Source organism: Neurospora tetrasperma, assembly GCF_000213175.1.
Source record: "Neurospora tetrasperma FGSC 2508 unplaced genomic scaffold NEUTE1scaffold_4, whole genome shotgun sequence".
NCBI lineage: Eukaryota > Fungi > Ascomycota > Sordariomycetes > Sordariales > Sordariaceae > Neurospora > Neurospora tetrasperma.
Window position 1 is genome coordinate 2117473 of NW_009799102.1, and position 26590 is coordinate 2144062.

At 52.0% G+C, this 26590-nt stretch overlaps 7 protein-coding genes across 7 annotated transcripts; 4 read left to right on the forward strand and 3 right to left on the reverse strand.

The window, feature by feature from the left end:
* Positions 1–2922: 2922 nt before the first annotated feature.
* NEUTE1DRAFT_101916 (uncharacterized protein) lies at positions 2923–7244 on the reverse strand (the record flags this gene model as incomplete). Its single annotated transcript, XM_009853921.1, has 8 exons — positions 2923–2961; positions 3107–3156; positions 3636–3759; positions 3848–5568; positions 5656–5742; positions 5803–6664; positions 6714–6839; positions 7218–7244. The coding sequence occupies 8 exons, from the start codon at positions 7242–7244 to the stop codon at positions 2923–2925; spliced, it is 3036 nt and encodes a 1011-aa protein (XP_009852223.1).
* Positions 7245–9055: 1811 nt separating this feature from the next.
* NEUTE1DRAFT_65358 (uncharacterized protein) lies at positions 9056–10700 on the reverse strand (the record flags this gene model as incomplete). The annotated part of the gene is made up of 3 exons (XM_009853922.1): positions 9056–9617; positions 9673–10539; positions 10670–10700. 3 exons carry the CDS (start codon positions 10698–10700, stop codon positions 9139–9141), a joined length of 1377 nt encoding a protein of 458 aa, XP_009852224.1.
* Positions 10701–11522: 822 nt separating this feature from the next.
* On the forward strand, positions 11523–12310 carry NEUTE1DRAFT_33213 (uncharacterized protein; the record flags this gene model as incomplete). The annotated part of the gene is made up of 3 exons (XM_009853245.1): positions 11523–11560; positions 11649–12012; positions 12125–12310. Coding segments are annotated over 3 exons (588 nt in total), but the record flags the coding sequence as incomplete, so codon positions are not given.
* An 833-nt stretch (positions 12311–13143) lies between these two features.
* On the reverse strand, positions 13144–16270 carry NEUTE1DRAFT_123133 (uncharacterized protein; the record flags this gene model as incomplete). Its single annotated transcript, XM_009853923.1, has 5 exons — positions 13144–13396; positions 13478–15411; positions 15492–15758; positions 15822–15941; positions 16032–16270. The coding sequence occupies 5 exons, from the start codon at positions 16248–16250 to the stop codon at positions 13255–13257; spliced, it is 2682 nt and encodes an 893-aa protein (XP_009852225.1).
* Positions 16271–17758: 1488 nt separating this feature from the next.
* NEUTE1DRAFT_84047 (uncharacterized protein) lies at positions 17759–20057 on the forward strand (the record flags this gene model as incomplete). The annotated part of the gene is made up of 2 exons (XM_009853924.1): positions 17759–17999; positions 18071–20057. The coding sequence occupies 2 exons, from the start codon at positions 17775–17777 to the stop codon at positions 19883–19885; spliced, it is 2040 nt and encodes a 679-aa protein (XP_009852226.1).
* A 252-nt stretch (positions 20058–20309) lies between these two features.
* NEUTE1DRAFT_117425 (uncharacterized protein) lies at positions 20310–20551 on the forward strand (the record flags this gene model as incomplete). The annotated part of the gene is made up of 1 exon (XM_009853925.1): positions 20310–20551. A coding segment is annotated over one exon (224 nt), but the record flags the coding sequence as incomplete, so codon positions are not given.
* Positions 20552–22657: 2106 nt separating this feature from the next.
* NEUTE1DRAFT_84051 (uncharacterized protein) lies at positions 22658–25950 on the forward strand (the record flags this gene model as incomplete). Its single annotated transcript, XM_009853926.1, has 3 exons — positions 22658–23633; positions 23688–25442; positions 25505–25950. The coding sequence occupies 3 exons, from the start codon at positions 23395–23397 to the stop codon at positions 25752–25754; spliced, it is 2244 nt and encodes a 747-aa protein (XP_009852228.1).
* Between the last annotated feature and the right edge of the window lie 640 nt (positions 25951–26590).

Genomic DNA, 26590 nt, shown 5'->3' on the forward strand with positions numbered 1-26590 from the left:
CCTCTACCTTCTAAAAAGAGGCGGTACGACGGTCAATGTCACCCAGATAAGCGTTCTGGATTCGGATACGATGGTGCGAAGCCAGTGATGTGCTATCGATTTGAGGGGAACCTAGTAACAAAGTGGAATGCCTCTTCCCTTTTTTTTTGTTTTTGTTTTTCCTTCAAGTTTTCTTTTTTGGATGCTCTCCGATCACCATGTACTGATGTAGTGTAGAGGTATGTTTCCAGATGCCAAGCAGGTGACAGTCAAGGAAGGGATGGAAGTGGAAGAGTTGAGATGACAGCCGTTGTCTGTGTGGACAAGGGAAGTGAACTGACGCCCGCTGTGTCTGGGTGAAGTTGGGATGAACGGGTTCGAAGACTGTGCGCTTCTTTGGTGGAGCGGGCGAGCATCACTTGAGCGAACCTATGTCGATCGGAGGGTGCCACAAAAACAAGTCCAAATGAGATGAAAGCCAGACCGCTCGCTTGGGTGCAGTGCGGGCCTCTTTTTTTGTTTTGTTTTTTTTGCTGTGTTTGCGATTGCACCTCAGTGATGGAAACTCGGAGATGTCCCAAGGTCCTGGAATCTGGGAATACCCAAGATGATCCAAAACAGAGTTTCAAAACAATGGCGAGAACACGGGTCAATGACGTGAACTGGGTATAATTTCGTATTCTGAAGAGAAGCGAGAGGGGATAAAACCGGAAGACAGGCTCCATGTGTCTGATGTACCTATAACCGCGGCCCCACAAGGCGTGGATGCTTCTGTGGATGCCATCAAAGACGACGGGAATCCAGCAACAACAAAGCCCTCCTTGAGGTGCTTCTACTTTGCGAGAGCGAGGTGGTGGACCTGCCTGAGGTGCTGCACATTCCAGTTCCAATTCAGCCGCATTTTCAGCGCTTCTGGCAACCGCGATGCCTGTGATCGTGGTACCTACAGTTTACCCCTGGTTTGATTGCTAGCATGGTACTTGCAGTGAGCTCTCTACATACCCTAGGTATCTTGAGCAGGGCACTCTGCCCACTTTCATGATGGCCAGGCGCGACTGCTGACATGCCCAGCGTCCAGTTGGCCATTGCTCGCCTTGGAGTGGTTTTAACCAATGAGAGCAGAGAATTCCTTGCCCTTTTCCTTTATCCGAGGACCCGCCGGCGCAAGTCTCAAGCTAACAATCAAGCCAAGGTTGAACTACTATACACTACTTCGCTAGCCCACTGGAAGAAATGCGCAGTGGTAGAGAAAAAGAAAAAAAAGAAAAAAAAAATATGACGGGCAGTTCCGGCAACAGCGGCACCTCTCTAGCTATGGACAGAAGGGCAGCCGAACAGCATACGAGAGAACCAATACTACCTACCCCGGAAATACGAGGATCACAAGAGGGCTCCAACAACACCAACACCGCAGACTCACAAAGTGGCAATTGACACGACCGGACAGACAAAACCAACACCAACAACACAAAAAAAAGGGTCTATTCCACCAATCTATATACTTACCCTTTCAGCCTCTTCTCTACGTCAATGTCATTTCCCCTTCCAGGTTTCTTTTTTTATTCTAGTGTAGCATCGATCACAATCCCGCTTTCTCACGGCCTGGCCGCTCTTCTTCACCTTTCTACTTTCCGCACTTGTGTCTTCCCTATAAAATCCCCCACAATACTGTCAGTTTGTGTAGGCGCTACGTATAAAGGCATCACGTTACCAACGGCGAAACCCGACAAAGTTCAAAAAGAACAACGGTGCCCTGGACACCAACCTTTTCCAGATTGTCCGCGTTCCGCTTCCAGTTGATGTGTCCACCTGACCAGAGAAGAAAAAATTGACATGTAGGGCGACGAGAGGGGGGGGGAAAGCGAAATTAAACATCTCCATCGATGCCAGATCGGAGGGCGGTGGTGTTCGGCGGTTTTCCATACTCAATTCTAATTCCAAGTCGCCCCAGCCTCACAATGGGACAGGATTCCCCGGTCTTGGCAAGGTCCCGAGCTAGCGGCCCTTGCGGATGGCCGGGACTTGGGAGGTTTTCCGCTTGTCGTGTGAGTTTAGCGGGCCGGTGACAGCTGCGAGTTTGGGTTTGGACTGTCATTCATGTCTCGGCGTCGTCGTAGTCGACGTCGTAATCCAAGATTGCTGCTGATGGCGATGGGAGGAGTGTTTGAAGATGGCCTCTCCAAATTGCTGTGTGCCCGTGCTTTGACGTATTTCCATTGGAAAAATCGATCGTCAAGGACATCAATGCCATACTTGTCAGGGAAATGCACAACTTGTATAAGAGAAAGTGATGGCTATCTTCAAATGCAATTAGTGTAGAAACACAAAAACTGGGGTTTCGGCACCTGCGTCATCCATCCAGTAATTCGCATTGAGCATATTCATATCTGTCTCAACCAACCAAGTTTTGCTTCCATCTACTATGTAAATGCTTTAGTTGGTCGTCATAACCAATACACTACACTAATCTAGTACATGAATACCAAGCATATCAGTGGCGAGTAAAATACACGCCCAGCCGTATCTTATACCGTACTGCACCTCTGCAGATATAATACAGAGTGCACTACGTTGTTAGCGTGGTGAAATGGCAAGTGGCGACAATGGTAATCTTTTCTACAAAAGATCATTGGTGTGCCCGCCACCAACCTGTCAAATTCTGTAAGGTTCCGGTACCGCGCTAACAAACTACACTAAATGCCGGCCGAGGTGTACAGTACGTGTAAAACAGCAAAATATCCCACGAAAACGTCACGTCATGTATGAGACTCTACAGTACCGAAGCGATCAAAACTTTGGAACCAACAAAAGATCGACAACCGTATCAGCTAGTGTATGATGGCTGATATAGTGTACATGCATGCACGATTGGAAGTTTGGAAGGTTCTTCGGCTCTCGGAACGTCCAGTGGCGTTATCCTACTGCAGTGGAATGTTTGGCTCACTATTTGCAATTCACAGCCTCATGAGCTGACTTGACTAACTGCAATGACTGGTTGAGGAAGCCACGAGGAACGGCTGATGGCTGATGGCGGGCTCTGGAAATAGAAGTTGATGTTGTGAGAAAGATGCATTTGTCCGTCTGGAGAGACAACGGAGTGGCTGATTACCGATCCGACCCGACTTACTCTTGGGATAACGTTGTCGGTCACATGTTGCTCCTTACCCTGTTCGTCTGCTGCGATGATGAAGCGACGTGGCTGTTTAATAGACCGTATGATTGAATGTATGGATATCAACAAAGGGAAGGAGAAGAACCATTCCAAAACTTGGAAGAACGTGATAGGAGAACTAAAGAGAGAACTAAAGAGAGAACTAAAGAGAGAACTAAAGAGAGAACTAAAGAGAGAACTAAAGAGAGAACGTGAGAAAATAAGTGAAGAAAGAAGTTGAGGGAAAGCTAAAAAGAGATACTATAGTCAAGAGTAAACGTACAAATAAAACATCAATGTCATCGTCATTTTCATTAATCGTCTACCAGCAGACTCCCTCATACGTATACATTACCCAACCTCCTCTCCCGTCTTTGCCTTCCATCCCGCAACTACACATCAATATACTCATTAAACCTCAACACACCATTACTCTTGAGCAACCCATCCACGCCCTTGGGCAACTTGGGAAAGGGATCTGCCCCAGCCAATCCTCCCAACGCACCACTAATCCCCAACTGCTTATCACCACCGTCTTTGCTATTCGCCGCCTCAGGTTCACCCGACTTGTCCACCACCAGAGCCAACCCATGAGACTTGATAGCGTCAACCAGTGCTGGCACCATGTCCTGTAGTCATTCACAACCGTTAGTGAAAACATTCACTTTAAGAGGAAAGTGTTGGGGGGAAAGAGAGAGACAGAGAGAGAAAACTTACCAACAGCCTTGAACAACAAATCAGCCCCATCAAGTTATTGCTCGTCGCCGTCCTCACCACATCCTTAATCGAGCTCGTCCTCCTCCCGTCACTCTGCAGTGTCCTTTCATCTGCCGCCTCCCGTCTACTAGCAGCCGTAGTCCCGCCCATATCCTCGTCGCCATCTCCCTTGCTACGACATCCCTGTTGCTGCTGCTGCTGCTTCCGATCCTCTCTTCCCATATCATTGCACAAGAACACAGGGAAGTTCGGTTGCTTCCAGTTCAGCGCCGTGCACAAGGTAGGATTATACGAACTAAACACCACCGACCGGACGCTATCGGGTCTTTCAGCCCTCTGCGCGCGGGCATGGTCGAAGACGACGCTGAGGATCGCATCGGCGAACTCATTGACGTCGTCCGCCACAGTGCTGCTATTGGATTCAGCTTTTTCGTCGGCCGTCGGGTACAGGACCTGGATGTTGACGTGCATGCCCTTGGGAAGCAGGAAGAGGGCCTCGTGGAGGGTTATCCCGATGTTGGCGAGGATGCGATGGACGTCGGCTATTTGGTCGAGGGTGTAAGTAGACAGCTCGGAGAGGTTGGTTCCGTTTCTGGCGGCTGCCGTGACGGTCTGGAACTGGGCGAGGGTAAGCGTGGACACGGGGACGTCGATACCGCCGCAGTTGATGGTCCATCTGGGCCAGAGTACAGGAACCCCGTCCTTGGTGTGCTGGACGTAGATCTGGACAAAGTCGCCCGACAGACTGGAGCCGGTGACGAAGGTGCTTGTGTTTGTGTCAAACTGGCTCGTGGCCTTCCAGTACGTCTCAAAGTCCGTGATCTCGAGCGGCGTTCCGCTGAAGGGTTTGATAATTTGGACGTGGAAGCTGATCTGGCCAATGGCGCGCAGCCGAGGGTCAAATAGCGGCAGGCAGCACTTGCCAGAGCTGCTGAGCAATGCACGGAAGATATTTGGTAGAGCGACAGTCTTCGCAATGACCTTGGCGCCATACGTCGGGAATACCTCAAAGTCCAAAGTGAAGGATTCAAGATTGTCGATCTGAAATGACGCAACCCTAGTGTCTTCTTGGAAGGGAAGAATAATATTCTTGGGGATGAGGTCCGATGACTTGGATGAGATGGTAAGGCGAGCGGCTGGATACTTGCCGTCCTGGAAGAATAGTAGAGGTTGTTCGCTGTCTTCCTCAAAGCTGATCTGCACAACGGTTTTGGTGTCAAGAAAGTTGTGACCGTACCGGCGTAGGGGAATGATAGGGGGCGGTAATTCGAGCGCGGGGATGGGATCAATCGCGTCGAGGGACATGGGCATTGGCGCAGTGCTGCTAGCCATGGGAGGCAAGGCTCCTCCAATGTGTATAGGTGGGAGCTCGCTTGCCGCCTTCTCCTTTTTAGTTGGTGTGAGAAGCTTCATACACTCGAGATGCCCTTCCCAAGCCGCATAGTACATGGCAGGAAGGTCCTTCTCGTCGAGAATGTTGGGATCTGCGCCGATCTCGAGCAAAGCCTGCAGGCACGGGACATTACCCTCACTTGCTGCATGAACCAAAGGGGTCCAGCCGTAAAGCTTATCGATCTGATCGAGATCGGCTCCGTACTGCTTAAGCAGCACTAGAATCTCCGGAGTCTGCCCTGATCTTGCGACCAAATGTTGAGGGTAAAGACCCTCGGCGTCAGCAAGAATCTTGGCACCATGCTTGAGAAGCAGCTCGACGATTGCCACTGAGCCATGTTGACAGGCAAGGTTTAGTGGTACATGGTCGGTATCAGACACCGGGTCTATCCGGGCAGACCTCTCGAGTAACCTACCGACACACTCAAGATGGTTACGGACGATGGAATGGACCAGGGGCGTGAAGTTGTCGTGGTCAATAAGATTGATAGTCTTGGGGGAAGCTACAGACCGGGAGGTTAGTCGTGCACCAGAAAACAGCATCTAGATGAGTGTGAGCATACCATTGAGCAAGGCGTCAATCATGTCGAGACGCCCATGCGTGCTGGCATAGTGTAGAGGTACACGTCCATACGCGTCAGTCCTCTCCGCGTCGACTCCCTTCGACAGACCGTACTCCAGAACAAACGAGTTACCATATATAGCCGCCTGGTGGAGACAGTTCCGCTCATTGATATCATCCCAGGACTGAATGTCGACAAGTCCAGTGTCGAGAAGGACCTTGAGCGCTTCAAGCGAGCCTTCGTTGATGGACGCCAGGAACGTCCGCGTAACCCGTTCCGCTAGCGAGACATCGGCAGAGCCATCTGGAGCTGCTGTGGCCTTCAAACGGTCCAGCATATCTTTGAGGGAGTCGATGTTTCCCGAGAGAACGGTGTCAAGCAGTAACGTATCGGCATCGCCCTCGTCAGTCCCAAGGAGATGTTGAGTGCTAACGACATGGTCGTGATCGGGCCTGGTTTCGAAGCTGACGTTGTCCCCATCAGCCCACGCTCCCAGTTCTTGTAAACTGGTGGTCGCTTGATCTGACAGCTCGCTGATGACGGTTGGGTTAAAGGCTGGTCGTTTCTCGACGACTCTTGAGAGATATAGCTCCTTTGTCTTGGACTTTGCTGTCTTGTCCCATTTCTTAAGAATTTTGGAGAAAGCTGTACCGTTGATCTCGACGAACTGTTGCAATTTGTTCAGGTCGTTGACAAACTGCTGGAAACCCTCTTGAAGGGTAGTGAACTTGGTGGACCGTCGTGAGGTCCCGCCGCTTCTTGATCGTAGAGCCTTCTTCTTGTCAAGAAGCGTCTTGAGCCGAATCTTTAGCTCGGCTTCCTTCTGGACATAGCAAGCGTTGACCTTGTCCAACTCTCTGTCCTAGACAATTGTTAATAATGCAAGGTACTGAGAGAAATACCTTACGTACTATTTGGAAGAAAAACGTGGCCTTGTTGGCCTGAAGAGCAGACTGGGTATCTAGAGGCTCGCCCGGTGCACGTCGAAGGTCCGTTTGCGGAGGTAGAATAGGGGTCGCCGATAGCTTCTTGATAAGCTGTATGTGAAAGTGTCAGCATCTGCGTCGCAGTCAACCGTATCTTGTGATAGAACGATGTAGTTTTCAAAATCGCAAAGAGCCAAGAATGCTGATATGAGCCCCCAAGTCCAGGCTTGGCAACATCATGATAATGCGCGCGAGCAGCAACAACAATAACAGCAACCGGAACGCATACCTTTTTGAGAGCTTTGTAGTTTACAAAGCTGGCAGCATACTCGGGGACCTCAAGCTGCCGCTTCTGTATTTGTTTGCCGAACTTCCTGTAGTGTCATATCGTCTTAGCGCCCAACGATAACGGATGAAAATGAATCAAGAAGGCTTTCATCTCATGCTAGTGAGATTAGGGAAAAGTGAGGCTAGAGATCGCAGACTTACATGGTGCCTAACGACGGCTACTGACATGCAGAAGCCTGGCGATGCGGTAAGAAAGTTGATGTCTGTGGTGAGACAATGCCGGTAGTTGCTTTCACGGTCTAGCACATGAACCGATAAGACAGGTCTCTGGAGGGGAACACAAGACCCAAGATCACGAGAGATTCGGTTCGGTGATTAGAATCCGTCCCGGAGGTGACCTATGATCTGTGTGTTAGCTAAGAAGGGTCTTTATAGGATGTGGAGTAGTGAAGATTCAGCCATAAGAGTGTTGGACACATACAATGATAAGTTCTTCCTCCTGATGTCGGGTACACAGGATGAGAGACTTGCAACGAGGACGGCTGTGGAGGAATGAGGTCAAAGTCCAGCGCCAGATTTGCCTCGGTGGGAATGTGAAGCTTTTGAAGGACCAGTTACGGAGTCGATTACTGGTGAAAAAGGCGCTAGCGAGGTTGGATGGAACGTGAAGGTCGGGATGGAATCCGGATAGACGGGAGGTGGGAGTGGACGGGGAAGCTTCTTCAGACATGCACTGATGCAGTGAGGTGAGTGGTCTGTGAGGGATGGATGGAGTTCAGTTACAAAGTACTTTCTTTGGATGCTCCGTCTCGAAACTGAAAGATGACGGTGTCTGAGATGGCCGAGAACCTTTGCGGTTGCCTTTGGTGATGAGACCTCGGAGGAAAAGCGAAAGTAGTAGTAGTCGAGGACCCGAGCCAGCTGGATTCCAGTGGTTCTAGTAAAAAGTTAAGCACCAGCCCGTCAACCTACCAGCTTTTGAGTATACAGCGAGAAAAGAGGAAAGAAAGGGAGGCTTGAAGGATGTGGAAAGGGAAGCTTAAAGGTACCCGAACCAAGGTGGGCAGGTGCTGAAGTGAGTGGTTGATGTTGGGTCCCCGAGTCCCCCATCCACATCGGGTCCCTCGTGTTACATGAGGTGTGGTTATCGATAGCGAAGTGGAAGGCGCGTATGGAACCAAGGCGCTGGCTGTCAGGGTTGATGCTGCCAGTGTCGCTGTCGGAGGCGCCAAGCCACCGGCATCTTGGTTGCTCCAGCACCTAGCTCCGACCTTTCGGAGATCTTAACATGACAGCACCTCAAACAGACACAGATGCCCGCCAATTGGCGTGAATCTCTGCTAAGGACGCCCTGGCCTTGGAGTTAGTTATTGCACCTCTGAAGTACCGATCATCGACACATTCCCGTTTCATGCCCTCAGGTCATCCTGGGGAGACATGTCACTCATATGCAAAAGGTGTGTTCGTAACGAGTAAAAGGTCTCGTGAGCAGTTTGTCGTATCTTTGAGAGGTTAATACAAAAAGCGTACTGCTATTCTGAGCTTCCATCTCGCCGGTTACATCTCTCTCAAACACTGTGACAAACGATTATGGGGTTTCCACCGAAGGAGACCTTTTCTTGGGAGCCCCTGCCCTTGAATAGTTCACGTTCTCGCTTGGATGACAAGAGAAAGCGGAAAGGTCGCAAAGATGCCTAATTCAAACCGCTGGTTCATGTCGTCCAACAAGCCAATGAAAAGTCGTCATGCTGCCATGTGCCTGTGTTACAAGGCTGATTGATGAGCAGTCGTTGTGAAGAGGGGCATCCCATGCTGGAGCTTTCTCCAGCAGTGCGGGGCAAGCATGTGCTGTTGCCCGCATCTCACATTCGAGGGACCACTTGGGATGACACCTAGTCTAGCCTGAAAGCATTCTGAAAGTTTGGAAAGACAGCGAGGAACATCGGTTGGCAACCTTGCCCTGCTCGTTGATGTAAGAAAAAAAAAGAAAAAGAAAAAAAAAGAAATGTCATGTAACCCAACAGTTGAATCCATCCACCTTTCTTTCATGGACTAAAAGGTATCTTGATTGAAAGCGGATTATACAAACTTCCTATTGCCTCGAACAACTGCCTGTAATCCTTTACTTCGTCTGTTCACTCTTCTTCGTCTTATCCCCCTCCACCAAACTGTCAGCCATGGCATCGGCCGTTGCCTGTCTCAACCTCTCGTGATCCGCATCCGTTGCTGTCTTATCCTCCATCTTGATTTGACTGCTGCCAGATTGGTTACGCCTATGACCTTGTTCGAACTCGTCGTCACTGTCTCCCAGGCTGAATGGATCATTGTCCGCAATCGGATTCGGGTCAACTGACGACAAAGGCTGCCATTTGCTTGTCTTGGTTGCCGATCCAGCAGCACTGCTACTTCCCGGGGCCGCAGCAGCACTGTCCTTGGGCTGCATCCTCGGTGATGCGTCGTAGGCGCTGATGTCTTCCACCGTATCTCTAAACGAGACCTTCCTGCCGTCTGAGGACTTGGGCAACTTGGAAGGTGGTGGTGGTCTGAACGCATGAGGGTTACCGTACAGCTGCTGATGTGTGCTCTGGGCGGTGTAGGGGGCTGTGATGATCGTGTTAGTAACAGTCGCGCACAAGAGCCATGCTACAAGACTTACTGCCATCATTGTTGAACTTCATGCCCGCAAAATCATCGCTGAGGATGGCCGGATCAGCATCATAACGGTCGTAATCTGCACTTCTGCGCTGCTGATTCCGAGTTGGTCTTCCCATGAACGCATTACTCTCGTTTTGCCGGCGCTCATTTTCATCCTCATCAAAGGTCTCGTCAATCTTCTTCTTGATAGTTGTGAACCACGAATTGACCTTGCTCTGTGTCTCGATAAACCCCTTGCGCAAGCTCTCCTTGATAACCGGCAAATCATCATCAATGAAGCTGTGCTCCCTGTCGTTGTACAGCTCATTTGGCTTCAGGCCCGCCTCCTGCCGATGGCGCGGAGGCATGTGCGGTCCGCGGGCGGCAGTGGGCTCACGAGAAGAGCCCGGAGTTCCGCGGTTGGCGGTTCTGGCCTCATACGCGGCGGTACTCTCGAAATGCTCTGCAAGTTGACGGGCGTATATCTCATCAGCCTCCAGTTGGGACCTTTCGGTGGAAGTAGGACCGCCGGGTTGCGCCGCGGGCCTCGGGGGAGGCGGCGGGGGTACGTCATCGTTCTGAACTGCATCGGGATCCGTCATCTCGAGAAGAGCGTTGAAGGCGGGCTCGATCTGTCCGCGGCTGGCCCTGAGGACTGCCTTGATGACAGTAAGGTCGATGGAGGGAAACGCTTCCTTCAGAATCTGCTGATTCTTTTGTTCCTCGGTCAATGGGCGGGGAGGCTTGGCTGGAGGGTTCTCGTCAGAACCAGACGTATTCTGTGTGGTAGCAGTTGTTGTGGTATCGGTGCCCAAGGGGACATTCTCCTGAGCTTCGTCGTCATCCAATTCAAACGGTCGAGCTGTCGTAGGGGATTCGGGCGCGGGTTCTACCGTTGCGTGCTTGGACTGTTCAACAAATGGATTAGTATACCAAGGAATTTCCCGTTTCGCGAAGGAGGGGGCAACTTGAATCTGCTGGTTACTGCAAGATCACCCTGAGTTTCGGTGGGGAGGGACTTACAACATTGCTGTCGGTTGGCGCAGACATGATGGGCCACCTGTTCTCCTGGAAAGCGTTTGGATCTTTGATGATTGAAAGCGCAGTGTTGACAGACGGTGGGTTGGAAGACGTGAATGATGAGATAGATGTTGGTAGGATCCAGGATGGTTGAAATGGTCAAACAGTAGCGAGGTAGCCTGGCATGTCGAGGTAGGTGGTGCCGTGGGCTAGGTATAGTGTAATTGTGCAGCCTACCATAGAGGTACCTTATCTGCGTGATTCCAGAACGGTGGAGATGGTGTGTCACAGCCAATTAACCGAACGACGGGGGTTTTACGCTGTTTCAATGCCGTGCTTGTCTAGCCCATGGATGATGACCAGATGGCATAAAATATGCCTGAAAAGAGATCTGGATGCTGCTGTCACCTGTCTGGAATGAACAGTCTTGGTTTGAACGGATCATGGCATTGCATGTGAGCTTGGGCTGCGGGGGGCCATACATACCTCTACAATGCCATGGTCCGATTACGTCGCTCGGAGGCGTTGGGTGAGCGCTGATAAGGAGTTATAGAAGCTGCTGTACAGAATATTGGTTGGAATGCCCATCTTCGAGGCACTACATTTTGTCCAATGATAAGGCCGGTAACCCAGCAGTGACGTCTCACACCAGCCCCGTGCAATTACAACACCCTCCCGCCGCTTCACAAAGTCCGTTCCCGCATCGACGCTTCCCCGGATCGTCGTCGTGTGCGTGCCTTCGTGCGAACGAGACAGCACTCCCTCCGCCGAGGATCTCCCAATCCCGATCCCCATCCCCACCGGACCTACCGAACCTAAGACTGGGCGAAATCCTTCTCGTATGCCATAACCATGGGCAACTCGCCAAGCCGCGTCACGGCGCAAGACAAGTACGCAACGCACTCCTCCCTTAACATCCAACTCCCAACCAACAAGAACCCAAGTCAACCCAACTGACACCTTCTCTCCTCCCTCCAGAGCAATCCTCGACCTAAAAACCCAGCGCGACAAGCTTCACCAATACCAGCGCAAAATCACCGTCCTCACCGACCGAGAAACTGCCATCGCGCGCCAGATGTTGGCCAAGGGGGACAAGCAGCGGGCGCTCCTCGCTCTCCGACGCAAAAAGTACCAGGAAACTTTGCTCCAAAAAACCGATGCGCAACTGGAGCAACTGGAAAAACTAACCTCAAGCGTGGAGTTTGCGCTAATACAAAAAGACGTATTTTTTGGTCTGCAACAGGGGACGAAAGTGTTGAAAGAGATACACGCCGAGATGGGAGGGTTGGAGCACGTCGAGAAGATGATGGGGGAGACGGCAGAGGAGATTGCTTATCAACAGGTTTGTCTTGAGATTTTTTTGTCCTCCCCTTTGATCCTTCTTCTGAAGGGGGCGGAATTGTTGGGAATGTTGAATGAGTGGCTTGCTAACAATGACGCCCCTCAAAAAACAGGAAGTAAGCGAAATGTTAGGAGGTCGCATCTCCAACCAGGACGAAGACGAAGTCGAAGAAGAGTTGGCAGCTTTGGAGGCCGAGGTGGCTGCGAAGAACCAACCGGTGCCCGTACAGCCAGTACCACAAGTGCCGCTACCAAATGTTCCCGATACCGAGTTATCGTCACCGTCGAGAGCGGAAGAAGAGGAGAGGCAGCAGCGGCAACGACAACGACAAGAGGAGAGACAGGCCATGCTGGCTTGACGATGGAGTTATGATTATAATTCTACAGAGGTGAGAGGTGTTTCGGAGTTCTTCGTTACAAGGGTTTTGGGTTTGATATGGTTAGGGGCATGAGGAAGCCGGTTTGGAGATTACTGTGAATACCCATCTTTACGATTTCCGATCTTGGGTTGGTTGGGAAAGAGAAATGAGCTCGTCGATCCACCTTCTGTCCACAAACCTTGGATACCTTCACGTTCGTAATCTACTATCACTCGTCTCCGCATCGAAAGTCGACTGTCCGAATTCAGTACGCAAAGTTCAATGTTACAGACTTTCAGATGTTCTTATCATTGTACATCATATCAGAGTTTGCCAACGCGCTGCAATGAGCATGTTCGCATGCCTGGTAGTTCCATCCTTACTCGCATGACTGTTAAAGCAAAAAAATAAAATACAACACCCTACACCATGGCCTTACTCGATCTAATGCTAAACATATTGGTATGCAATACGCTGTAATTGCGTATCATGTAAACCCTCATCCACTAGAAGATACGCTCTTGATGCTCCTCGCCTTGACAATCAAGACCAAACGTCCGCCCAGCACATGAAGGTCCCATGCACTTAAGCCAGTTTTAAACGCCAAAAAAAATGCAAGCTGCCACCCATACACGATATCCATGACGCCCTGATCATGCATCTTTGAACAACATGCCTCCGCTCTAGTCCTCCAATATCCACAGGGTATCTTAACGCTATGTATGAGAAGGTCTGCCACCCATCCGTGGCTGGAAAAGATGAGAAAGAGCATGCTGATATACCCGCATGCAAGGTTTCGTAGGAAATTCAACAGTACATCTGTTCGACTCAACACGAGATCTCTGTCATATGCCACGATGCCACTATATCGTACGACACCGCTGCTAGTGACGCGGCGGATAAGCAGAAACTGGCGGGTAGATGGAAGTCCGCAGTGGCGCATGTGTGACTTGAGGTTGTCCGTGGTACCGGTAGTCGTCATCTAGAGGAACGTATGTAGTGACAGGATGGAAATGTCCCTCAGACCTGTGAAGCCTTTGATTAGTACATGACGAGAATGAAAAGGTGTAATGAAGGGAACATTGCGGTTGAGATGCAGCAACATACTCTATACCCAGAATTCTTTCTTGCCGCTTTGCGCTGCCACTTGGATATCCATCGGCATACCGTTTGATGCCTGATACAACCTCCTCCGAGCGATATTCGGCAGGTTGCTCGTACCTTCCAATCACGCGCTCGATTCGCGGATAAGTTGCGTGCCCTAATTGAGAGTCATAGATCCGCTGGCCCTCACGATAGGCATGCCCATGATCTTGCGCTCGTGGAGCGGTCGGCCGAGAGTCGTAAAACTCTACATCTACCGGTACTGGTTGGGAACCGTGACGCTTTGGAAACTTGTTGGACACCCTTACGATCTCAGCAAAGTCTCCCAGTTGATCCTCGACATACTGGCCGTTTCTGGGGTCAGAACGCCACGTGTCACGGTCCCCAACGTAAATAGCGCCCAAATGGTCGACGTCTTCGTGTTCCCTTCTAGGCAGTGGTGGAGGGCGTGCCTCTGGAGGGAAGCGCGCCGGGACTACGCTCTCATGCCTCACTGGTCTGGGAGAATCGTGAATCACAATCGGACAGGCCTCCGACCTAGGATGAGCATTGTCGTCTCTGATCCAGGACTGGGTATCCGCTCTGACGGGTGGTCCGTAATCACCGAGATGGGCATCGTCACGATATACGGGCATGTCATGGGGGTTACCAGTACCTGCAACTGGAGCATAGGCTCGAGTCATACCACGCGGTTGTGAGCTGACCACGATGTAAGACTCTGGGCGTGTAGCAGGCACCGTGGCTGTTCGTATGCCGTCACTCCGCGGTGGAAGCGTGATGAACTCTTCTCGAGTGTTCAGTGTGTAATGCACCTGCCTACTTGACATATCGTTATGGGCCTCCCGCGGTGGCCTGTACTCTTGACTAGGAAACTCGGACGGGAACTTGGCAACATCTGGGGATCTTTCTTCGACGGACGGCACGAGATAGTCCCTGAGGTCTTCGCCATGATGTCTTACCCGTTCAACAACAGTGCTCGCATGAGAAGCAGCTTGAGCCCCAACTATAGGTCTGGAGCTGTTTCGTAGCGACAGGCGCTGGATAGGCCAATCTTGTTCACTGTAAAAATTAGGATCGGCCACTCGTGGCGCTGCTTCAACGAAGCTAGGCCGCTGCACGCTGCTATAGACCGGCCCTGATTGTTGGGGGCTGTTGTCGTAGACATATCGCGCTTGTTGTAGTGGTTCCCTTGTGTAATATATACCTTGATCCGGGGGACGGACATTCTCTGGCCCAGAAGGCTGCCACGGTTGAGGAACCTGAGGAACTGACCTATCGACGCCGTCTGTGGCGGTAGGGCTGGGCACATGCTCAACATTCCCAAGGCGCTGACGCTCGACCGCCTGGCTCCAGGCCTGGCCGACTGCTCGGTACCTGTTGAAGCCACGTTCGGCCCTCTTTTCGGCTCTCTTTGCAGCCAGTCTCTCCTTCCGAGCTTCCTTCTTGGCCCTCTTCTTGTTTGCTCTTCGCGAAATTGCTGGACCTGGTTGAGCATGACTGGGCTGGGTTAAATCGACAATTGGGGGGGATGGTTTCGGGGCTGAGGCAGGCAAGGTGGACCGGACCGGCGCAGTCTGCTTATCTGGCGAGACCTCTTCCACTGAAGAGGCGTCGGAAGATTGATCCTCGCCATCATCGTCCTCCTCGTCCTCGTCTTCATCTTCGCTTTCCGAATCTGAAATGACGACAACTTCAGCCAAAATTTCATCAAGTTGGTCGCGGCCCGTCTCCTCATCTCCTCGCCACTTGACCAGGTAGTCGAGACAGAGACCCTCAACCGCTTTCCTAGCATTGACATAGCTTGTTTCCCTTAGAAGCTTGTCATATCTCGTGTGGTTATGTCTGATGTGAGCAAGAACAGCAAGCTGAACACGACGTGAAAGCGTAACATGAGCAGCAAGACCGACCGGCGGATCCTTTTTATCTTGTAGCCGCGCCTAAAACAGGAAAAGGTGAGAATGTGGATCCATGCAAGGAACTTGTTTCGACAGTTTATCAATGTGAATGATGCGCCTACCTTGTTGAACGAGTGTTCAATGATCATTTGGCGGTCAGTGTTCGGTATTCGCGGAAACAGATCCCTTATAGCTGCGTCAGCTTGCTTGTTGATGTCTTCTTGTTTCTCTGGGATGGGCTCCGGTTGACCGGCGCCCGTATCAGGTGTAGGCAGATCTGAGTCTTGTCCCAACTGTTGGCGTGCCTGTTCGACAATGGACTCCCGAACATGGATACCAACACGGTTCAGATGGCGACTAAGCTCTTTGGAAAATTGGCCATTAGAAGACTATAGAGCGTAGCGTCAGAAGCTGGTCACGTTGGATGTTGGATAGCTGGAATTGTAACAAACCGTGACGATGAAGATCATGGCACCTTGCTCTCGCGAAAGCTCTTTACAAGCCGTGGTCAAGGTGGGATTGCCAATGGGGACGAACTCGAAACCTGGCGGGGGCTCGCGATTCTCGGTGAACTGTTGCTTGTTAGTCAACGCATTATTCTCACAATCACACACATATCAGCGCCTGATTGGCGCAGATGTCCTGTTCCGGTCGGTCATTACCTCGATCTCCAGCTTCTTCTTCTTGTCCTTGTTCTCGATGAACTCAAACCAGGACTTGTGTTTGGATGAGCACTGTGGTCTGTCAGGCTTTGCTACCAGGCCAGGAGGGAGCGGCGCGGTCCAATCCATGATGTTCCCCTTGCGGTCCCTCTGATGCCGTGCTTTGGCATGCTCTCCTCTGGCCGCGCCATGGCCGGTGGTCCTCTTCTCTCTACCCATCTCGGTCGATAATAGCCTACAACCTCAACATGGAGAGCGCAACAGTCAGTAGCCTTATTGGTTCACGCCACGCTTGTACCTTTTGTGCGGGGCAATCAAGACAAGAAGCGCGGGGTTATCCTTTAAGGGACCTCGTGATGAATGGAAGGCAAAGAAATCAGACGAAGACTTGATCCGAGGCTGGGCGGGCTGTCGCGATGGCTTTCGCTCTGCTCAGCTGTGGACGGCGTCGCCTTTGTACGAGCGAGGCAAGATCAATGCTTGCGCAGATGACGAAAAGGAAATCGAAACGAAAACAGGCGCAGAACTAGGAGCCACGAGAAAGAAGGTCGACTTTTTCTTCAGCTCTCGAGATGAAGAGGAGCAAGCCGCGACAAAGATGGCGCGGCAAGACAACTGCGAGGATTTGCAATGCCACAGAGTACGCAAGCAAGAGATCTCTCCGTCGTCAGCCTGAGACCACCCGGTCTATAGTCTTTCGCGCTTCGCACAAAGCTGAGAATCAAAAGCCGTTCAAGTCCAAAATGGTGGAGGAGCAGTAGTAGGGGCTACAGCGACAACTGAATGAAGCAGGGCACAAGTCGAAATGTGCGCAAGAGTTCAGGAAGTTGAGTGGATCTGGAGTTGTCCTGCAGAGGCGCCGCGGTTTAGTCAGATGAAGGCAGGTGTTAGCTCGGCGCTGCTTTTCAACTGATGTGGACGGGATGTATGAGGACAGGACGGATGCGTGATGGAATGACAGAAGCTGCGGGAAGCAACTGAAGGGCAGGACGGGATTAAGTTGAAGGGCCCGGGAGACACCTGCCGATGAATGCACAGAATGAGCAGAGTTCGGGCTGGCGGCCCACATGACTGCGATGACGGGAGGCGGAATGAGTGGAGCCCGACACCAAGTGAGAGAGCAGCCCAATGTTGCAACTTTCTCGCTTGAATCAATCAATTGAACCGACCGAATGCAGTGCTGGTTTCACGTGCGCCACAATAGAGGTACCTGGGTACCTATCATACACTGTATGGCGCCACACTTTGTGCGAACGTGACCTTACTTTACCTAGGTTACTACTTACTTATCGCACCTTCCATCATTGCAACTAACCATCACGACGACTGGACCGTGACTCTGCAGTGCTGCCTGGACGCGGGGGAACGACTTGCAAAGACTCATTGCCAGTGGGCCCTTCCCTTTGAACAACGAACATTCAAGCAGCCAAGTAAACTCGGGTGACTACACACATAGGTACCTACCTACTCGACAGTGACTTGGGCGGGAAATTCGAGTTGCTCTTCAAGAAGGAGGACGATAACTGAAGCAACCTTCAGTTTGCAGTGAGTGAAGACGCAAAGTGCTGACGACGTCACCGTTTATCGGGCGTCCGGCCGTGATAATTAGTCTAACTATAATTTTCGGCCACCACCCGCTGTTGTAACTTTACTTCAGTGTGAGCGAGTACTTATCGTGTACAAGTGGACATCTCCTGGTCATTGTTGCTATCGTTGTTCTTGGATCTCTGAGCTTTCCTCAAAATGGCAGCCGATGCTGGTCTTGACGCGGGCTTCATTCCCGCATTGCACAAGCCATCTGCACTTTTGCCCATCGCCAAACATCGCGAGGCGTTGCTGTACACGGTCGAAACGCACCCGGTCACCATTGTCGTCGGTCAGACTGGTTCCGGAAAGAGTACGCAAATCCCCCAGTTCCTCGAGAAAGCAGGGTGGTGTGCTGATGGAAAGGTCATTGCAATCACTCAGGTATGTCCTGCCCTTGATACACCAAACAATCCACGCTTGACATCATGATGGATATGCTAACCTTGTTCTAGCCTCGTCGTGTCGCTGCATCCACGGTTGCCATCAGAGTCGCCGAAGAGTTTGGCTGTGAACTTGGAAAGGAAGTCGGCTTCTCCATCCGCTTCGAGGATGTCACCTCTGAAGCAACCCGCATCAAGTTCCTCACTGACGGTCTTCTGATTAGAGAGGCGCTCGTCGATCCTTTGCTTTCGCGCTACTCCGTCATCATGATCGATGAAGCCCATGAACGATCCATCAGTTCCGACATCTTGCTTGGCTTACTCAAGAAGATCCGCAAGAAGCGCCCCGAGCTGAGAATTATCATCAGCAGTGCAACCCTGCAAGCCGAGGAATTTCTCAGGTTCTTCTCCGATAGCACTGACGAGGCCAAGTCCGCTGACAATGTTCAGTCTGACGAGAAGCAGGATGCCCCAGTCGGCGCCATCGTCAGCCTAGAGGGCCGAACCTACCTCATTGATATTCTTTACCTCGAGAAGCCCGCCGAGGACTATCTCGAGAAGGCCATCTCGACCGTCTTTGACATTCATACCAACGAACCAAAAGGCGATATCCTTGTTTTCCTGACCGGCAGAGACGAGATCGAAAAGGCTGTCGAAGCTGTCTCCGAGCGCTCGGCCCAGTTGCCCGCGGGATCCCAAGCCATCTTGCCTCTGCCACTTTACGCTGGCCTCCCGACTGAGAAGCAGATGTACGTGTTTGATGAAACTCCCGCCAATTTCAGAAAGGTCATTTTTTCAACAAACATCGCCGAAGCCTCCGTAACCATTGATGGCATCGTCTATGTCGTTGATTCCGGCTTTGTCAAGCTGCGGGCATACGATCCCCAAACCGGCATAGAGACATTGACCGCGACTCCCGTATCCAAAGCCTCTGCGGCCCAGCGTGCCGGGCGAGCGGGTAGAACGAAAGCCGGAAAATGCTTCCGCCTCTATACCGAGGAAGCGTACCAGGCTCTCCCTGATGCCAACCCTCCCGAGATTCAACGCTCAAACCTGGCACCTTTCGTTCTTCAGCTCAAGGCACTGGGTATCGACAATGTCTTGCGCTTTGATTTCCTCACTCCACCCCCTGCTGAGCTCATGACGCGGGCCTTGGAGCTGCTGTACTCCCTCGGTGCTTTGGATGATTACGCCAAACTCACAAAGCCGCTGGGGCTGAGGATGGCTGAGCTGGCTGTTGAACCAATGATGGCCAAGACCCTTCTCTCCGCCCCCTCCTTCGGCTGCCTTGGCGAAATGTTGACAATTGCAGCCATGACCAGCCTGGGAGGTTCCATCTGGGTCCAGCCCGATGGCGGAAAGGATGAAGCAGAGAGCGCGAGGCGCAAGTTCGCTGCTGATGAAGGTGACCATCTTACGCTTTTGAACGTCTACCAGGCTTTCGTTACCAAGGGACGCAAAGAGGCTCGGTTCTGTCATGACAACCTGATCAACTTCAAGGCCATGACGCGTGCCATGAGCATTCGCGCGCAGCTGAGAAGGTGGCTTGAGCGCTTTGGAATCACCGAGGACGATCTGTCAGTCGCTCAACCAGCAGCAGCAGCAGCAGCAGCTGGAGTCAACAAGGCAGAGCAAATCCGGCGGTGCCTGACGACGGGTTACTTTGCCCATGCTGCGCGCATGCAGCCAGACGGATCCTTCCGAAACGTGTCGGGCACCACGGTGCTGCACGCGCATCCCAGCTCGCTCATGTTCAACCGTAAGGCTGACTGGGTCATCTTCCACGAGATCATGGAGTCCGGAGAGAAGACCTTTATCCGGGACATTACCAAGATTGAGAAAAATTGGCTGGTCGAGTATGCGCCCGCCTTTTACAGTACGATGTAAAGGCAGTCAATCATCACGAGGGCCGGGCCAGCCCACGTGAGCGGCACTTCATTTCTGCAGGGAGAGCAGTAACCCTGTTGTCGGAATAGGTCGTTTCCCAGGGTTGAGTTTCCCCATGTTTGATTAATAGATAGTTTCAGGTGCACACAATCCCAAAATCACCAGATGTCTTTGATATCGTCTCCAATACCATCGTGCCGCGCGCCAGGCCTGTCTGAAGAAGGCCCTTTCGGACATTTGGTTGCGGGCCACATGGCATCCAGTGAAGACATTCGAACGTTGTCCTACCCACTAGAATGACGATACGCAGTGAAACAATATCCACGTCGAGCTATGGTCGTGTATGGGTGATTTGCTTGGCTTTTCCGCTTTCCCCTCGTCGCCCACAAGCTATTTGCAGATCGTTTTAATGTATGCCCCGGCGGACTTTTGTATGGAGTGGAATTGTTGGGTCAGCTTTTATTTCGTCTCCGCAAGAGGGGGAGCCCGAGACGGTGGAACACTGGAACCAGACGTGGAACTGTGTGGGGAGAAAGGAAGAGAGAGGCTATTCCCGGGATTTTCTTCAGGAAAACAACAAGACGGGGTCGGCAGCATCCGTCAAGAGAAATATCAATCTTCATAGCAAAGGATATTACGCGGCAATGAGAAAGTGAAATTGAAGTCTCGATCGGTTTTAGTCTAGCTGCGCTGGGCACGTCTTTCGGGTAGCGAGGCGATTGCTACGCGCAGTATGTCGGCTGCTTGGTATGGTTGAAGGGGCGATCGGCAGATGCAATGTATGTATTCTTTCCATACCTTATTCCGTCGGGCACTGCAGATGCTAGATGCAGTGGTGCATTAGTTACGATCATGATCAATACTTGCATTGATGTAATGAAGTCATGCGGAAGCTTTGAGCCAAGATCTCGACGACACTCAGTCCTTGTGAATCTTGGATTTATACCAACTTTGACCAGCGTTTGAGGCGTCGTTTCACTCCTTATCAGGTCGGGGCCGTCTATCCGATCCGTTTGGCTTTCCTTTCTCGTTCGTTTCACTCCCATCCCCGCGAGCTATGTACGTGCTAGACTAGAGGTATTTTGTAACCGAACCAACTTGGCCCTACCATAGCCCTTGGCGGGAGAGGCCGATGAAAACGAGGCACGAGCGGTTGGCTCGCTTGGCGTCCTCGTCCGCCCACCGTCTCGCCGTCCCCTGAAATTGGATAGCATGCTGACACAGCCATCATCTCGGCAAACTAAGCAACGTCCCACTTTGTTACTAGACGAGCACTTAAGATATCATACCTCTGGGCGACAGCGCCCAAGGAAGGAAAGGTGATGTATCGAATCTTAGCCCGCCGCCGTGTGGCACTGTGTTCTGGCGAGATTTAGCGCCAGGTATCCCCAGTGGGTGGATGGAAGAAGCTTTCAAGGAGGTCTGTTCCTGCATAATAGACCAGGGGTCGCTTCTCTCCAACGCGAAAGCTTCTTTCTCCAGCGGAGCGTCCCCTTCGCGCTCTTTTTCGAAACCGCCTTGGCCCGTGATTGGCGAGCCGGGCCTGGCTGTACCTGGAAAAATGGGGCGGTGTGTTGCACCACCTGGCTCGCCGGGGCAGCAAATGCATCTGTAGTGTACACTAGTGCAGAGGTAGTGTACCGTATCCACCTCGCGCCATGTCGACAAATAGGACTGACCTAAGAGTGGATGCTGATGATGCTATCAGCCACTCAGAAACCAAGGTCGTCAAAGCGATTGTGATCCCGGTCGAAGTCATGCAAATCCCGTGCATTGGCCAGCTCCTGAATCAGGGCCATGGAAAGACACAATATGCTCCCCGTTGTGGTGGACATCGGACGAAGCAGCAGCAGTTGGGCAGTCAGTTGACGGTTGCCGCAAACCCCCGTTCACACACACAAAAACGATGCCATGAGACGTCGAGACGGTGTCCCCCTTTGATTGAAGGTGAAATTGGCAATTTCTATTCGTCGAGCAGGTCACACCTGCCAGCAAATGCAGGTTCAACAGGGGACAATAGGTGTGAACTGAACAATTGCGCAGCCGCTGACGGGAGGATCGCGGGCGGCCGTGGATGACGAGGTGAGGCTATCGTCGAGACAGCCACCCGAGGTACTTGGCATGGACACTACACCTCAGATTTGCTGCTTCCCTGATTAGCCGACCAGATCAAACAACTGTACTAAATCCCGAGAGTCTCGACGAAGTGCAGAAGCTCTCTCCTCTACATACATACCTAGGTACTCCTTCCCTGAACGAACTGGGGTCAAAGTCAGTGTTTATGCTCGCTCCCTTTCCAATCCGTGTCGTTCCGGATTTTTCACTTCTCTTTTTCCACCACATGTGCCGTCGCCCCCTGCACGGTGCAATCGAGCCTGCAGTGAGTGCTAGGGGCGACGCTGCTGTGCTGCAGCAGGCACTGGTAGGTAGGTGCAGGTGGTGTACTGGTGCATACCCCAGTGCCTGGAATATACAGGTATCCAGCAGGATGCTCCATCCTCGCTCCTTCCAGGTTGCTTCCAGGCCGGGCCTGAAGAGGAGCGGGCCACAGGGGTCCGGTCCCTGGTCTGCTGAGCCTGCTAGTGTAGGTACCTACAAACCTAGTCGTGGGCCTGAGAGTCCCCGCTCCCTTCTCCGCCTCCTGTTCTCTCCTTTCCTTCTGCTTGTGTGCCGAGCGGATTGGCGTGCAACAAGCGTGCCTGGGGCTTCCACAGCACTCAACGCTGCCGCTCTGTGCGAGTGCCGCAACCGTCCCGGATTCTCGTGGCCTTCACCTTCCCCTTCCGTTTCCCTTTTCTCTCCTATCCTCGGTCGCTCCTTTCTCCTCCTCCTCCTCCTCCTCTTCCTCCACCCACGCCACACCTTCTCTCCGCGGTGTAGACGTCTTCAGGTTTTCCAACTATTCACGGTCTTTCGACGCGTGGATATTACACTCTCTTTTTCCAAAAGTCGTCTTCGGGACTCTTCCCTGCCGCAGGGCGTGCCATTCTTTAACCACCACCACCACAATCAACACACAGCTCCAACCCGATCAGACGGACTACCTACCCAACGTCCCAAAATCAATTTCGACATTCTTTTTGCGACTCCCAGATTCTCGGCTTGACCCTGAACAGTCCACTCCTTTTTGCGAAGCCATCACCACCAACAAACACCACTAATCACCACATCGTATTGCCAACTACAGCCCGCCTCTTCGCTGTGACCTCGATCTTGATCCGTCGCCAATATACCCTCGTTCTTTTTGAACCCGTTCTTGGACACAGACGATCTCGACTTGCCATCTTCTGCCTCTGGAAAGACCGCCATCGCCAACCCGCAATCATTTACTGAGATTTGCATGTTGATTTCCGTGGTACATATAAATGTTATGACAACACCATCTTGTTTGCGTTAAACAGTCGACATTGCGAAACCTTTCGATTTGGCGCCAAAGATCACGACGGCATTATCAGTTCGGTTGTTTCAGCGTTGGATTACATTGAGGAAGGGTACCACGATTGGTGAAAATGGAGGGAGATGTTGGAAGGCTTCATTACGGCTTGGGACGCCGAATCCCAATCGTCAGACGTCATGGCAGCATGGGAATAGGTTCGGCAACGTTGGGCTCTCGAATCCCCACGCCCGTTCTTGTTGCCCGTGCTGTTGTTTCTTCCTCGGACGGCAAGGACTGCGTCGCCAATCCGAATCTTTGCGAAAAACCCGTGGGCGGTTCGCAGTTGACTGTGCCCATCGTGCTAGGTCTCTGGTGAGTCTACCGACACATGTTCAAGCTGATGCAAATCCACTCACAACATTTTAGTATCCCACTTGTAGCTGCTTTCAGTGTCTTCTTCTACCTCCATAGGAGAAACATGAAGAAGCTGGCGGCCGAGGAGGCCCATGACCCCCATAAATCCCTAGATTTCGGCTTGGATGAAAACATGGGCAAAGCCAAAGGGAGAAACATGGCGGGCGAAAAGGACGGCAACGGATCGCGATTCCACGCCCACCAAATGTCGATGGACATGAATCTTTCCAGCCCTTACCTTTTGCCGCCCGATGCTCATGGTTCTCAGTCATCACTCAACTCCTTGGCCCGCACGCTCAACCCGCAAGATGATCCTTTCCGCCCGGTAACTCAGTACACTGCCAGTGATGCCGCCTCGGTTAAATCCATGCCCAGGGGAACCGACAGGGGCCCTGCAGGTCCATTCCGCGGACCTCCTCCTCGTCAAGGTTCTATGCCCAGGTCTCCCGAGCCCACTCACGCCAGGCCTGGTAATGGACCCAGACCACCTAGAATCTCTGTTCAAGATCCCTCTTCAAATGCGACATCCGACAACGAAACAAGCGACTCGGAGAGGACTCTGACTGGCTCGCCAAGGGAGCTTCATGCTGCCACCCACAAGGACGGTGTCAAGCCTCTCGCTTCTCCTAGCCAGCCGATTAGCCCCGCGAATCCTGCTGTGGATGTCGGATCAAAGAAGGCTTCCACGGGCCTTGGTCTCACCAATATTCCCGAGCCTATGCAGGCTTCAATCCACGATGCTTCTTCGCCCTCTTCCACCCCTGCCAGCACTCCCCGCGAGCCTACTCACCCTTCATCGGCTGCCCCGACTATCCAACAGCCTCAAGAGTACTTTGATCTCCCCAAGATGCCCGAAGAGCCTGAGGATGATGACCGGAGAGGACGTAACATGCAGAGAAAGTCTCAGCTCTACGAACAGCAAGATGCTGCTAAGGATGGTCCCGGCCTAGGTGTACCTCAAAACGGTGTGAACCGCCGCTTGTCTGTTGGTTTCCGTCCTCTACCTCCTGATGATATCATGGAGTCCGAGGATCCCGAGTACCGCGCCAACCGTATCAGGTCTTTCTACAAGGAGTACTTCGAGGACAAGCCTGGTGACGCGCCTCCTGTACCGGCACTGCCCAAGAACATCGGTCAGATGCAAGGAAAGGGTCCTCAGCAACCACCGCAGAACCAGGACTACGACGATCTTGCCGCGCCCTACTTCGACCCCAAGGCGAATGCCTTCGTCATGCCTTACGCTCAACCCGTGGCTCGCCGTGCCATGACTCCTCCCCCATCAGGCCAGAGATTCCCCGGCCCTCGCGGACCTGGTGGTCCCCGTGGACCTGGCCATGCTCAAACAGGCAGCATGAGGGGTATGCCCCCAGGCATCGGTGGTCCTCCCCGCCCTGGCTCTTCTGTCTCCAACCAGATGGGCCCTCCCAGGAGGCCCGGATCTGCCGCTTCAGGCTATGGACGTCCTCGCGCCGGTTCAGCGTTCGCTGGTAGCAATGCCGGTAGCCGTGCGGGTAGCAGAGCTGGCGGACCCCGCAAGCCCATGCCTCCTCCTCCGGCAGACCTGCCTACCGTTCCCGCCCCATCCATGTTGAAGGATGAGTTCTCAATCTTCAACGCGGCGGACTTTGCTCCACCAGAGACTTTCAAGGATCGTGTTCGTGGCCGGTCTCAGAGTCCGGCTGGTGATCGCCGTCCGTTCCAGACGAAGGTCCCGGTGCACTCGCCATTGGCCAATGCCTTTGAAGAGCTCCCTGCTCTCCCCAGCCCGTAAGATAATCCTGAATATCTTGACCCTCACAATGACTAGCCGTTTACTAACCATCAAATAGTCACACTCTCCACAAGTCAAGCACATTCACCGGTCTTGACTTCGCTCCTCCACCCAAGATTGGCCACGCCCACAGCAACAGCGACGCCGGCTCGGTCCACAGCAACCGCAGTGGTCCCCTTTCGCCTGCAGCGCTCAATGCTATTCGCACCGGCGCTGGACGAGTAGACCATTTACCTGAGGACGCGCAGGTCTTTACGGCAAATGCTGTGGTCGACAAGCTAAAGCCGTCGTGGAATTTGCGTGATTAAGCAGCGGATGGGATGCATATTTTTAATTGATAATGACGAAAGCCTTTCTTCTTTATATATCCATATTGTTGGTTTCATCATCCCCAATTTTTCTATCTTAGACACGTCACGCTCTCGCGAACCATGCGTCAACGTTTGGTTAAGTGGTATTTAGTTGGGTATGAGGACAATACGACCAAGCGAAAGCATTTCAGCGTTTTATTGTTGTTTTGCTGTCTGACCTCTTACTTGAACTTACTAAAAAGATGACGACACAGAGGTAGGGAGAAATTTATGGACGTGTTACACCACCGCTCCTTGGCTGGTTACCGCGATCTAACTTACTCAACATATTCATCCACATGCGCATCCCTTCCCAAGTAGGAAGAGAAAAGCTGTGTATGAATATGAGAGGGGGGAGCTTCGATGTGACAACTGACGTTTGGTATTGTTGGGATCAATCAGTATACATACATTTCATGCGCATTTACAGAGAACGAGCGGAGGAGAGACGGAATGACGGATGTACAATCATCATCAACAACAACAACAACATCATCATCATCATCGGCACATGTGTAGATAAAGGGCGATGGCGCGTATGTGAACCACATGGCGGGAGCGTATGGAGATTGAACTGACGGTTAAACTTTGATGCTTTATACGGTCTTCTTTTTCTTTTTCTTTTTTTTCCTTTTTTTCGCAAAAGATCCCCCTTTTCGCTCTTACTATACCTTTGTGTCTTTTTTTTTTTCACGTCTTCGAATATCTCTAGATCAAGTTGTGGATGAACGGGGTGGATTGTTGTCGAAAAGCTGTTAGGTTTTTTTTTTTTTTTTTTTTTTTTTTTTTTTTTT